Source organism: Dendropsophus ebraccatus, chromosome 4 (assembly GCF_027789765.1).
Source record: "Dendropsophus ebraccatus isolate aDenEbr1 chromosome 4, aDenEbr1.pat, whole genome shotgun sequence".
Lineage (NCBI taxonomy): Eukaryota > Metazoa > Chordata > Amphibia > Anura > Hylidae > Dendropsophus > Dendropsophus ebraccatus.
This window is the reverse complement of record NC_091457.1, coordinates 154,278,864-154,292,995: the sequence shown is the minus strand read 5'-3', so window position 1 is coordinate 154,292,995 and position 14,132 is coordinate 154,278,864. Positions and strand designations below refer to the sequence as shown.

Genomic DNA, 14,132 nt, shown 5'->3' with positions numbered 1-14,132 from the left:
AGTTATTCCTATGGGACCCTTTTGCAGAACCTAATAGATGAGGCTTCCTGGAAGGTGTCCCAGTCATAAAAACACAAAAAGAAGTTATCCATGGTATAAGACACTCACTATGAGCTCTAACTTGGTTCTCTATACAGAAGCCAAAATAAATATGTATGGTATTCACCTGTTCAATATAGTCAATAGTTCATTGTGCACCTTATATTTTTCATGGAGATTTGAGCTCCCCCTTAAAAGCGTACAGATGTGTCAACCCTCAACTTTCCTTAAATTTTGTTAAAGGAGTAAAATTTTTTAGGATACTCAATGCTAGCAAAATCGGCAACAATCTGCAATTCACATCATAGCCACTAGGCTGCGTATAGATGAACAGCTACACACAGAGCTCTTACACCACACAGGGTACGTCAAGCCTAAGGGAAAGGTAAGGATGGACACATCTGTTCTTGGGGTGACAGAGATGACAACTCTACAATGTAATCGACTTTAAAACATATAAATCTGAGTGTCCATCCCATTATAAAACTTGATATAGTGCCCATAAAGCCTATACATAACTGTTTTATATATCCCTTCCTATTACATTAAATAAGTTACGAGTCTACAGTGTTTACCAGGCGTACCAGTGAGTGATGCTACTATGCCATTCACCGCGCTCCCTTTCTAAACAATAAAAATAAAAAGATTAAAAAATTTCCTTAATTCAAGTTAAACAATAAACACACAAAGCTAGAAATAAATCCGCTGCCTAGTCATGTCATTCCAGTAAGATTTCCTGCTCTCGGATATCAAGCCCCTATGTAAGTCACAGTGCAATGGCATCGCAAGGGTAACAAAATATAGGCTAGAAATAACTATAGTATATATCTCTCTCTCTCTCTATATATATATAGGTAGTATATGTACATCTTCCCAATAAAATATATTCAAGAGGAGGAAGAGGAGGAGGAGATTTCATATTATTACTATTATTATTGCCAGGGGGCAATATATATATATATAAGTACCGTTACATATGGATTTCCGGATTCCCTTTGGAACAGTATTGATGAAGCACCTTATTAATAATACATGGATTACAGAGTCTCAGCACATCAAGGTATAATGATAATAATGATCAATACCTAATCTATGAATGGATGTAGTCACAAGTGCGGATATGATATGCTACAGTGCTGGCCATGGTAAATAGTAAGTCCTGCGTCATCTATCTATCTATCTATCTATTCGCCTTGTTAGACACAAAACGCAGCGTGAACCCAACCTAATGTATTTCTGTTTTCAATAGAATAGTAATAGGCAATGAATGGAGGGGACACTCACACTTGGCCACCTTCTCCATTCTGCAGGGAGGCTTAGGAGGCTCATTTGAGGTGATGGGGGGTGCCAGTAAGACCCCTCCCAACCATATATCCTGATAGTAGGGAATAAGTACTATAGGCTGCGGTTCCCCTTTAATGGGTGATACCATATATGACTCCTACACAGAGCTCTAGTACACTACTCTGGACTAGTAAGGATCAGTCCCATGGAGTCACCAGTTTACATTAGGAATGCAATATGTATTGCAAATAAAAATAAATTATTTGGTGACAGGGTAACTGATAGATGTATATAGGATATATGCTGAGCTTAAAGTGAATGCAACAGTCTTGAAGTCTCAGAAAAGCTCTGTACGTGGCATCATAACAGTGATGTGAATAAACACATATAAAAAGGCACTGTAAATGAGATCACTAAAAAGAGGGGAAACACAAGACAATAAAATGATCATACTGCTGCTCCCAACACATGTGCATCAACAGAGGTTACTAAACTACAACTCCCAGCATGCCCTGACACCTGTCGGGCTGAGAGATGTATTTTTGCAACAGGTTGGGGACACTGGTAATAATAGTATTGGACTGGTGATGGCAAGTAACAGCAGTATTTCAGGAGTATAGGCACAGAATGTAATGGAGGAGTAAAGGGCTTCCGCTGCGATTCAGTACGTGTGAACCCACCCTTAGGCTATGATCACACGTCGTAAGAGACTGGCCGTTCTGTGACCCGTCGGTCTCTGAATAGATCATCCCGGCCGGTAATGCAGTACTGTCTGGACGATCTTTCACGCCGCAGAGTTCTGATGCGGGCGCATGCACGCACGCATCAGAACTTCCCACAGCACAATATTGAGCGTAAGGCCACAGCCTCTCGCTTCATAGTGTGCACTGACAGGGTTTTCTGCGGCCGCTATTCAGTTCAGTTCTTTGCAGCGCCGCTAGGGATCCCGGCCGAAGTCTATACACATAGCGGGTTCTTATAGAAGACTATGCAACGTACCTCTTCGTAAGAAGTATGGCCGTTGTTGCAGATTGCAACAACGGCCATACTTTTACAAAAAGATATGTTGTGTGAACATAGCCTTAAAGTGTACCTGTCAATATAAAAAAAAATATTTTTGACATGCCAACATTTCATCAGTCCGTGTCTGAGTGTTCAGTCAGGCTCCATTGATTTACACTGAGCCTAACTTATCACGTGACATGGAGCCGGGAGAGGACCTCGCTTAGCGCAGTCGTTCTTGTGATCGGTAGAGGTCTGAACACTCAGACCTGGACCGATCAAAACTTTTGACCTGTCTCTATCACATGTGAAAAGTTTATTTTTATAATGACATGTACACTTTAAGACAAGCCCATAGGCATCATTTATCAAAACTAACAGAAAAACTCCATTGCCCCCTAGCAACCAATCACAGCTAAGAAATTAATGCTCAGCTCTGATTGGTTGTTATTGACAACAAAGCTTGTTTCTCTCCATTAGAAAATATTAAAGAGTTTGTTGGGATCTATCCCTTTAATTTAGAACTGACACAGTGAACCTAGCCTTATTCTATAGACTAAATAAAAAACCTATATACCAGAGAAACCAACCCAAATAAATGAGGCTCACCGTGTACATAATCCTGCTATATACGGCCATTACTTACTAGAGCTTCATCAGAGCTGGGGAAAAAATAAAAATATTAAGTGTGACCGCCATCATGCCTGATCTGTCATATAAATCTGGGGACATGTACTCAAGAGGGGGTCATAAATAACATAATAGCAACGACCACAAATGACAGTACCTTTAAAATACAGTACCTTACCACAATATATTATAGGGTAACAGTTTTGGCCCAAAAGAAGCATTTCCACAATCTATTTTTATGGTATATTATTCGATAATCTGTGGGGTCCGGGAGATCCCTTGACTTTGGGCATTGATGGCCACTTCCATATTTAAAACAGAGTCGGGACCTTAGGTTTAAGTGTGGAAGTGGCCATCAATGGACAAAGTCAAAAGGGATAATTAAAGGGGTTAACCAGGATTATAAAAACGTGGACTTTTTTGTCCAGAATTAGCGCTACCCTTGTCCTCAGGTTGTGTGTGGTATTACAATCCAGCTCCATTCCATTCACTTCATTAAAATGAGTTGCAAAACTACACACCCAAACTGTAGACAAGAGAGGTGCTGTTTTTGGAAGAAAGCAGCCATGTTTTCCAAAGCCTTCATAACCCCTTTAAGCTCCATGTTTTGTGAACCATTGTTAAAGTGTCATAATTATTATTATTATTTTTTTTTGCAGAAATCAATATTCCAGGCGATTTTAAGAAACTTTGTAATTGGGTTTATTAGGCAAATATGCCATTGTCTGCATCAAAAAGACTTTCCCCAGGTCCCTCTCTCTCTCTCTCTCATCCACTGCTCATTATCAGGAAATCTCGACTCTTTTACATAAGTCGAGCCCTGTGTAACCTATGGAGAGGGGAGGAGGGAGATTATTTGCCAGCAGAGAACAAATGATTACACAGCGGGAGCTGTGTGAAAGCTGGTATTTAGAGGTCAGAGAGGTCAGTGCTGACTTCAGAGGAGATAGCCCCGTGATGTAGCTGTAAATTAACTCTTTGTTGTCCTGTTTTGGTGTCTCATCTCTCTCCACCCCTCTCCACTCCATAAGAGAACCATGAAGACAGGGAGGAGAATTTCAAACTGCTTTTTCATGATAAAAATGCATTTTTCGGCTAAAAAACCCAATTGCAAAGTTTCTGGAAATCACCTGTACTATTGATTTCTGCAAAAAAATGTAAACGACAGTGACACTTTAAAATGTAAGTCCTCTCTTATGTCATACTAGCTTATTGTGGGAATCTCCTTTACTACAAGGTGGGTTAAACACGAGAAATGTTATTTTGTACCATTGAACACCAATGCTTGTGCAAACAGAAAACTCTACGTGACCAGGAGCGTCCATTGTGCATACCCCATGAAGGATACGACCTACAACTAAGAAGTAGTTTAGGATCCGTTGCAGAAATGGATTCCTCCTGGTGGATTGAAATGATGCATCTAGGACACTTAGTGACACAGTAGTCTTAGCAGGGAATTTCCAATATTCCCCTTCTTAGCCAGTCTTCCGAATGTCTATGCCTGGAGCTGGAAGTGACGATATTCACAGACGGGATACATAGTCCTGAGGGCTACTTGGACTTTGGTCTCTGTTTGACTCCGTCTCCTCTTTTTCCCATGGCACTTGATTTCCTAAACTCTTATATGGAAGCTCCTCGGAGGAGACCTGGACACCATACACCGCGCCCTGCTCCGGTCTGCAGAAAAGGGAGGTGGGTCGTCCAGCTGTTCCAGGTGCCGCTGCCGCCTCGGTGAGAACGATGGTGGGAAATTCTGACCTGCGTCTGTCATAGTCTTTACAGGATGCCTCCCCTCTGCTCTGCTGGTAGGCCGGGGTGGAGACATGCTTTCTATATAGGATACTGTTATCCTGGCCAATGGTCCAGTTTTGTCCGGGATCTATGCATAGTGAAGTCAGGTTGTCCTCACTGGGAGTATTGTTTTTTTTCTGGAGATGACAAAAGAAAAACCCAGTGCTGTTAGTAGTAGTTAGTGGTTAAAGGGGTTTTAACGAGTAAATCTTATTTGTCCCCAATACAAAGACTAGACAAGTAAGAGATCACGGGATCTGAACTCCGTGCGCCCCGGCGATCTCTAGATTAGCCTCGGCTTCTTTGCTTTGGATAGAGCCATCAGTTGGCACGTGACCCGCAGCTCTATTGATTCCGCCAGAGATAGATGAGTACAGTGAATAGAGCTGTGGATCACGTGCCAACCCGCGGGTCTATTCAAAGCAAAGAAGCCCGGGTGGGGCCGTCCTAGAGAATGCTGGGAGGCACAGAGGTCGGCCCCTTGCGGTCTCTTACTTGTCTCCTATTCTGAAATCCAACATGCCTGACGCTTCTCTCCCCTGATATCCTCCGATAAAGGCGTCCCATGGGACAGCATTAGATGGTCATCCTGCCCCAAAATAATCTGTGGGTTTAGCTTCTTTTCACTAATGCACCTATCGGCCACCATCACAATCCCGTCCCATTTGATGGACACTTTGACAGAACCCAGTAGATCCCATTACAAGTCGCTGGCATTCATCATGTAAAGGATCCATCATCACATCAATTACATTTTTTGCTTTTTTTGACAAAATAGAAAACTTAATTCACAGCACGAATATGAACAAAGCCAAAAGCTTGTCATACACATAAGATATTGCTTGTCCAGCCAACAGCTATTTCCCTATGGATGTGCACACTTGGCTCAGCCAATGGACATAGGCGAGGAATCCGCTGCCAGACATCTCTGCTGGCGGCTTGTTATCCCAACCACAAATGGACTGGGCAGCTGAAATTCAAAGTGCCCAACTCCTCCCCCCCCCCCTTCACTAGTTGGGAGGCACCTATATACATCTGATGGTTGGCCAGTTATCTCAGAATCATCAGGTTTGGCCAGCATGTGCTGCCGGGAGAGAGAGAGGAGGCACCATGCACATACTGTACGATGGTTAGCTGGTCCCACCAAGATCGTAAGTTTGTGGCCAGTCTAAGCCTTGGATTTCTGCTGCAGATCTCATAGTACAGCACACATTGGATCTGACAGGTGTGAACATAGCTCCTATATATGAAGGTACTCAGGTACGACTTCATGGTAGTAAATATAGATATAATTCCTATTGCAAAGGGTGTACAGTATGGCTGCTGTTTCTCTATAGCAATATCTTTTACACCAGGAGAGGGGAATATCAGGCCCTTCGGCTGTTGCAAAACTACAACCCCCATCATGCCCGGACATGCCTGGCATTCGGCTGTCCAGGCATGATAGTAATTGTAGTTTTGCAACAGATGGAGGGCTGGAGGTTCCCCTTCCCTGCTTTAAACCAATAGAGGATGATGAGACTAATCTGTGGTGGAATAGCTTGGAGAATCTAGCTCTATGTTTGACTAATTGTGAATAGACATGAAACCAAATCAACAAATATATACAACATCAGAAAACACACACATATATATAAAGAGCATAATAACATTCTTTATTACACTTTATCAGTATACGGTATATAGATGAAGAGCATGCTGGGGACTGGAGGCCACGGGAATGGACAGCTCATTTGCCTACCTTTGGTATAGATTTTTCCTTCCACACTCATTGATTCTGATTTGTTTTGCTGATATCAAGTCCAACACATTGAATGCAGGAAAAAGACATCAATGCAACAATTGAATGAAGCGTCAATCGATTGGGTTATACGGTTATGTCTTCTACACAGACTAAGCTTGACTAACACGCATGCAGACCAGTCACAGAGAGAAAGGATCAGATCCCTAGTCCTAACCTTAAAGGGGTTCTCCGGTTTAGAGAAAACATTTTTATACACCCATTTAGTGAATTGTGAGTTAATAAAAGGGATTCCATTGTTAGGGTTTCTCGTCTCGCAGTCAGTATAGAGAGCAGTTCCAAAGAGCATATCTCTCTGACCTGTATTGCCCAGACAATCCATTGATTTGAAGGAACACTGTGTAATACTTCCTTTCCCCTGTAGAGGCGCTGCAGGAAAACTCACACTTCCCGCCAGGTTTATCCATAGATAACAGCCGATTGGTGAAGGTCCCAGAATGCGGCAACTTAGTGACTAATTTATTGTAAAGTAATATTTCTAACAAGTAGCTATAGTCTAAATCAGAGAACCCCTTTAAAGCAGAGGTGGAGTTGCAGTCGTAAACTTATGCACATTTATCTCCAGCTTTGGCTGCTAAGATCTATGACTCCAGGTTAGCTACATTGCTGAATGGAGAGTAAGGTTGATCTAGAATCCACCTGCTGTGTTATCAGAGGCTTTGGCTTCATCACTGTCCCTTCCCCATGCTTTATACTGCAGCCCTGCTACTTAGTATCAGAACATGTCTATCAGCCATCAGTCAGTGCATGCAGATCTCATGCAGGGAGAAGAGGGAGATTAACCTGTAAGATGGTGCCAAATCACCGTATTAACAAATAGCATACATACCGTAACCTTATAGTCTAAGTCCTCTGTGGATCGAAAGAAGTCCAGACTCTTAGCAGCTGTGAGGCGACCTCCGCCGGGATCAGAACTGTGGGTGCTCAGCGAGTCCAAGATCTCTCCGAGAAGATCCATCTCTCCTCCTGGGCGGGAGGACAGGCTGACGTCATCGTACGAAGCATCGCTGTCATATAAGTATGCAGATACCTCTTCACTGTCCTCCGATGACAACCTGCATAGGGGAGAAGGAGGCACAGACTCTGCTTAATGGTATGATAACAATACAGATGTGCAAAGCATCCTGGGGAATAACCTGTAATACTCTAATATAAATGGACAGTAAGGAAGGTGAAAAATAATTATTAATCAGCATTAGAGGGAAATCTCTCATCTCACAGCACTGCTATACACAGGAACAGCCAGAAGGGGGCAGTGCATCCCTTTCATTATCACATCAGGTGGAGGTCCCAGCGGTTAGATCCACTCTAATCATAACCACTTCAAAGACAGGTCTATTTTTATTTTTTCACTTTTGATTTCGCCTCACCTTTTATTTTTCCTATACGAGGGCTTCACCTATGTGGGATAAGTTGTACTTTTCAATGGCACCCCTTATTATACTGTATAATGCACTGACCAGCCAAAATATATTTGCAGAACAAAGCAAAAAAAAAAATAAAATGCAATTTTTGTATTTTCTTAGTTTTTATTGTGTTTACAATTTTATTAAAGTGATACCATAGGTTAATCACCTAAATTATTTCTTTCCACATAACATTACTTTGTATCACGCTTTAGTTTTTACTGGTATAATTTTGGGATTGAAATTCAAATTTTTTTCTGGCATTTGCTATTTTAATAGTTTAAATTTTTTATTTCCAGTTTACTTATTTCCAGTTTATTTAAAAAAAAAATGTAAACTGATTTATTTTTTTTTAAATTAAACTTCGTTCCCTTATAGAATGTACGTTACACTGCACTACAATATTATGTATATTCATACTGATGTATTAAAATCATGTAAGCTCTATAGACATTTCCCCGGCCATTGAATGCCATAATAACCCAACTGCATCAAGTGAAAGGGGAAGCGGTAACCCCGCTCCTTATAACCACCTAGATGCCTAGATCACTAGTGACTGGAACATCTAGTGGGTTAACCCAACTGGTGTCAGAAAGTTATATAGATTTCTTTATGGAATGGGAATACAGTACAGATGCGAGTGCAAAACCACCAAAAAAGCTCAGGCCCTCCCTGACATACATAAAATATTTTGTACAAGGACAATGAAAGGTTCACGGGGTGTTACTTACTTGCTGGCATTGTCACAAGTGTCAGAATCCTCCATCCCGCAGTTATGGTTGGCTGGGCTCAGCAGCTGATTCCGTCGTGTCTGGAAGTAGAAAGAAGAGAGGATTGCTACAAGAAACGACAATCTAGTCACATTACCATTATCAAAGCGGGCGGAAAATACTTGTATAGGGCCGAATCACAAGGGAAATGGCTAGACATGAAGAAACCTAAAATCTCACAGGCGTTATATCATCTGACCACTAGAGGGCAGTAGATCATTTACTATTGAAGCGCCTGACTCTAGTTTCACGTCCACTGCTGGCAAGCAGCATCTTCAACATGGCGTGATTATAATACACTATCGCATCCCCTAAATCCAGGATTAACCGTATGAGCACAGTGATAACATCCACGGGAACGTTCATTAAGTGAAAGGCGGCATATTCTGCTGTAATCACGGTGGGCGGATAAAAGACAATGTAACATGGGGGATTTATAAAGCAGGTTTACAATAGATTGTCGATGCTTAGCACTTTCCTGCAACTGATATTAATTTATTAATTCTGCAAAAGTGTCACCTGATCTTCACACCACTGTATGTATGGTGCTCAGAGGCAAAGTTTAAAGGGGTACTCTGGCAAAAAAAACTATTTTTGGTGTCAGAAAGTGCCAGAGATTTGTCATTTACTTCTATTAAAAATCTCCAGTCTTCCAGTACTTATCAGCTGCTGTATGTCCTACAGGAAGTGGTGTATTCTTTCCAGTCTGACATTGTGCTCTCTGCTGCCACCTCTGTCCATGTCAGGAACTGTCCAGAGCAGCAGCAAATCCCCATAGAAAACCTCTCCTGCTCTGGACAGTTCCTGACACGGACAGAGATGGCAGCAGAGAGCACTGTGTCAGACTGGAAAGAAAACACCACTTCCTGCAGGACATCCAGCAGCTGATTAGTACTGGAGGACTGAAGATTTTTTTATATAAATGAATTACAAATCTCCGACACTAGATTTGAAAGAATTTTTTCTTGTTGTTGAACAACCCCTTTAAGCCGCGATTTTACTTCTGGACCCTCTGCGGTGCAGCAGTGAAGGGGTTACTTTCTATAATGCATGTTCCCCTGTAGCTGTTGCAGAACTGATACTCAGATTTATTTTTTCCAGATCTAATTGGGGATTTTTTTTTTTTGAGCAGAATGTTGACATTTTCCCAAGCGCTGGCAGGCTAATGAGGAAGTCACCATTACTAATAAGGGAAGCGCGGAGGAGAGGAGGCTAGATTATGGGGAATAGTGTCAGGATGACAGCAAACAACTTCAAACCCGCGCTGCACAGTCCGGGTGGGGACGGCCATTCTGCAGGAGAGAAGTTATAAATGGGATTCTGACGGCTGGCGCTCCACCTCGGTTACCAGCCGGGGCTTAATGAACGTCTAGTTTATCTCTCCGTGATGTACATCTGAGATACATGTCCAGCAACGGCATGAGATACAAGGGAGCCTTACATCTGGTCTCCAGCTATAAGATCTAGGAAGCTAAACAAATCCCAATTAGAACATATCGCCATTCTGATGACCATGAGGTCTCGGCAAGGATGAAGCGCCTCTACTTGTTACTAATGGGCGTCTGATCAGACTTGTAGTCTACTTGCAGATTCAAGACCAAAATCCTCACCAAATTATGCAGATTTAGAAAAATTAAAGGGGAAGTCCGGCTAGACCCATTTTTATTTATTTTTTTATCAAGTGTTGGGGAGGATAAAAGAAATAGCACGCGCTTACCTCCCCTGCTCCATCGCTGGTGGTCGCATACTGCCGATACGGTCTCCAGGTCATGACGTGTGTGGTCCGCTCAGCCAGTCAGCGTCTGTAGCAGGGTCCCACCTCGGCCGCTGACTGGATGAGCGGACCACACGCGTCACGACCCGGGTCACTGCTCAGACCAGGAAGTGGCCAAGGACCAGAATGGCGGTATGCAGCCACCAGCGCTGAAGCGGGGGAGCTTAGATCATGTTATTTCTTTATCCTGCCCCTCCCCAGCACTTGCTAAAAAAAAAAAAAAATGGTGCCGGCCGGACTGTTAAAGAAAGGTGCCCTCTAGTGGTGGAATCCGTATACCAGAGGTGTCAAATTAGCAACGCCCCCCCCCTCCCCCACTACCTTTGGCTGTCTGGGAATGATGGGAATTGCAGTTTTACAGCAGCTGGAGGGCCGTGAGTTTGACACTTGTGGTATACACTAACGATTGAGAGGTCGATATAAACCCTCCCGAAAGTGGCCATTTTGTGTGTGACTCTTGGGTTTTTCAGGCAGTCTTGTGTGTGGGGCTAAAAATAACAGGTAATAGTGATCACATCTGTCAGTCAGAACTGAATAGTCATTGACTAAAATTTCCAGTCCATCTTTACCCAGCACAATGGGGCAATGTACTATTATACAGAGAATAGATTAAAATCAGCCTGCGGATGACGCTGTAGACATAACCTATGTCAACCAATGGGCCATGGACTGGCTTACTGAGCACTGAACAGGGCACTTGGTACTCTGGAACCAACAAGGATGAGAAAACATGATGCAAAAGGCAAGATCTCTAGAATCTGGTGCCCCATAGGCTGAAATGGGCACCGTGCTGGACCTATGGATCACCCAGCAATAAATATATATATATATATATATATATATATATATATATATATATATATATACACACACATATATATATAGCACCTATGCCTCAGTGCTGTACATAGCTGAACCTGGCCTTCGAAGGTCTGCACTAATGAATACAGCAAAGAAGCTTTTCAGAGTAGCTTATATAAGATATGTGTCGCTATAATGGATATAATTTTACAAATCTCTTTTCAGGTCGCTGATTCTGATATGACGGATCTGTAGAATGGCGCTTGTCCCAGTCTTACCCATCTAATACATCCTGGTCCTCACCTGCGAGAGTTTCCGCCTCCCAGAGCTGGGTCGTTTTGGGTTGTCTAAAGGGAAGGTATTGGAGTTCATGGACTCCAAACTATCCACACAATTTTCTTCCTCAATTTCCTGTAACAAAGCGAGCGGACATGTACAGAGCGTGCAGAAGACATGCAGTTAGTGACAGGCAGCATACACTGTATAGCCGTCTTATTTATCATTCATTGTTGTTGCTGTTATTATTATTACTTGTTTTGTTTGTTCCTGTTCGACCTCAGAAAAGTGGACATGATGGAGGCAGGAGCCAGTGCGGCATCTGATCGGTCACTATAAGCAACTCACAGAAACGTAGAAGATTGTCGGCAGAAGAAGACCACTGGGTCCATCTAGTCGGCCCTGTTAGTTTTTCCCTTCTTATTATCTTAGGATAGATTTATGTATATACCAGGCAGATTACATTCAGGTATTGTAGATTTACCAACCACATCTGCTGGAAGTTTGTTCCAGGCATCTACTACTCTTTCAGTATAGTAATATTTTCTCACGTTGCTTCTGATCTTTACCCCAGTAACCCCTCACTGTTTCCTCTTGTTCTTGTGTTCAGTTTTTATTAAAAACCCTTCCCTCCTGAACCTTATTTAGTCCTGTAACATATATAAAGATTTCCATCATGTCCTCCTTTCCCTTCTTCCCCCTGTAACATATATAAAGGTTTCCATCATGTCCCCCCTTTCCCTTCTTCCCCCTGTAACATATATAAAGGTTTCCATCATGTCCCCCCTTTCCCTTCTTCCTCCTGTAACATATATAAAGGTTTCCATCATGTCCCCCCTTTCCCTTCTTCCTCCTGTAACATATATAAAGGTTTCCATCATGTCCCCCCTTTCCCTTCTTCCTCCTGTAACATATATAAAGGTTTCCATCATGTCCTCCTTTCCCTTCTTCCCCCTGTAACATATATAAAGGTTTCCATCATGTCCCCCCTTTCCCTTCTTCCTCCTGTAACATATATAAAGGTTTCCATCATGTCCCCCCTTTCCCTTCTTCCTCCTGTAACATATATAAAGGTTTCCATCATGTCCTCCTTTCCCTTCTTCCCCCTGTAACATATATAAAGGTTTCCATCATGTCCCCCCTTTCCCTTCTTCCTCCTGTAACATATATAAAGGTTTTCATCATGTCCCCCTTTTCCCTTCTTTCCTCCAGACTATACAGATTCAAATACTTAAGTACTGATATGTTTTATGCCTGACACCCTCCACCATTTTTGTAGCCCGTCCTTGGACAGGTCAGAGCTGTGGCATGAGGTAAGTCCCATATACAGTGCACGAGGCTGTGGCTGGGCATGCCCACTGCAACTTCATTCACTCGGTGGGCAGGACACACTGGTGGGGAGCCCCACCGATCAGACAGATATCTGATATTCTGTGGATAGGGGATAACTTTCAACCTTCGTAACCCCTTTAAGGTGACAATAGCCATTTTGTATTCTGATGAATAGGGCTTGTATGCGTAACTCACTGGACCCCAGATGTGAGCACAGATCAGTGGAGAGTACCTGGCAATGCATAGTGGCAATTACACTTAAATTTTCGTTTTCCCACTTTTTAGACATTTTGTCAGAACAATAATACGGCATCACAACCTCTTTCAGACTCTGCAATCCCAATCCCATCCTCTCTCTCCATTTACTCCCCCACCCTTTTCTTCTCCTTAGATCAGGGATGGGGAACCTTCAGCTGTTGTGTATTTATATAATATATATATATATATATATATATATATATATACACACACAGTGCCACACCTGTCCTCAGGTTGTCTGTATTATCACTGCTCAACTCCATTTACTTTAATGGACCTAAACAGAGCACAACAGTGGTGCGATTTACACATAAAATAAAGCTGTGGTTTTTTCCCCCAATTCTGGATAACTCCTTTAAATCAAATCTATCAGTGGTACATTGCTTCTCTGTCTTTACCATGAATAGACCGGCCGGTGCTGGTGCCGTAGTCCTTTTTCTGAACCGCGGTCCAGCGCCAGTCTATTACCGAGCACCGGCCCGGTCTGAAGCACCCCACCTCCAGTGGGAGGAAACCCCCTCTGTGACATGGCTCCATTGATTTAGTCACCGGTATATTCTTGGTGAAAAACAGAAAAGCGATGTACATCTGGTACATTTGCTTTAAAAGAGATTTTAAAAAAATTCTTGGCTGCTTTTAGTCACCAATCAGAGGCCACGGTATAATTTTCTAGCATGGATTTGCGATTGGTTATTATGGCCAACAAGCCCACCTTTCAACTTAGATAGTTTAAGTCACAGTGTTTTAGAAAAGTTTATTGTTCATATAAATACATTTCATGACATATAGTCGGAAGACTGGACTCAATGAGGAGGGGGGGGGGATGAGTAGTTGCTATGGTAACCAATAAATTTCCGTTTCTATTTTCCAAACGAATTCTGAAAAAAAAATGACGGACGTAATGTCATCGGTTGCTATGGACAACTATGCACGTGCACTGGTCTCTCTCCCACTGAGTCCACAAAAGC

General features: G+C 42.6%; 1 protein-coding gene across 5 annotated transcripts in view; it reads right to left on the bottom strand.

The window, feature by feature from the left end:
* Positions 1-4,102: 4,102 nt before the first annotated feature.
* Positions 4,103-14,132, bottom strand: part of DENND1B (DENN domain containing 1B) — a 142,146-nt gene continuing 132,116 nt past the window's right edge. For 3 of the 5 annotated variants that reach the window (XM_069967504.1, XM_069967505.1, XM_069967507.1), the window contains 4 exons: positions 11,602-11,709; positions 8,685-8,764; positions 7,377-7,602; positions 4,103-4,883 (listed from right to left, as the gene is read on the bottom strand). In XM_069967504.1, coding sequence (XP_069823605.1) covers positions 4,479-4,883; positions 7,377-7,602; positions 8,685-8,764; positions 11,602-11,709 — 819 coding nt within the window. In that variant the 3' untranslated portion in view covers positions 4,103-4,478. Of the gene's footprint in view, positions 4,884-7,376; positions 7,603-8,684; positions 8,765-11,601; positions 11,710-13,954; positions 14,043-14,132 lie in introns of those variants that run through there. The other 2 variants (XM_069967506.1, XM_069967508.1) reach the window with 2 other exon arrangements.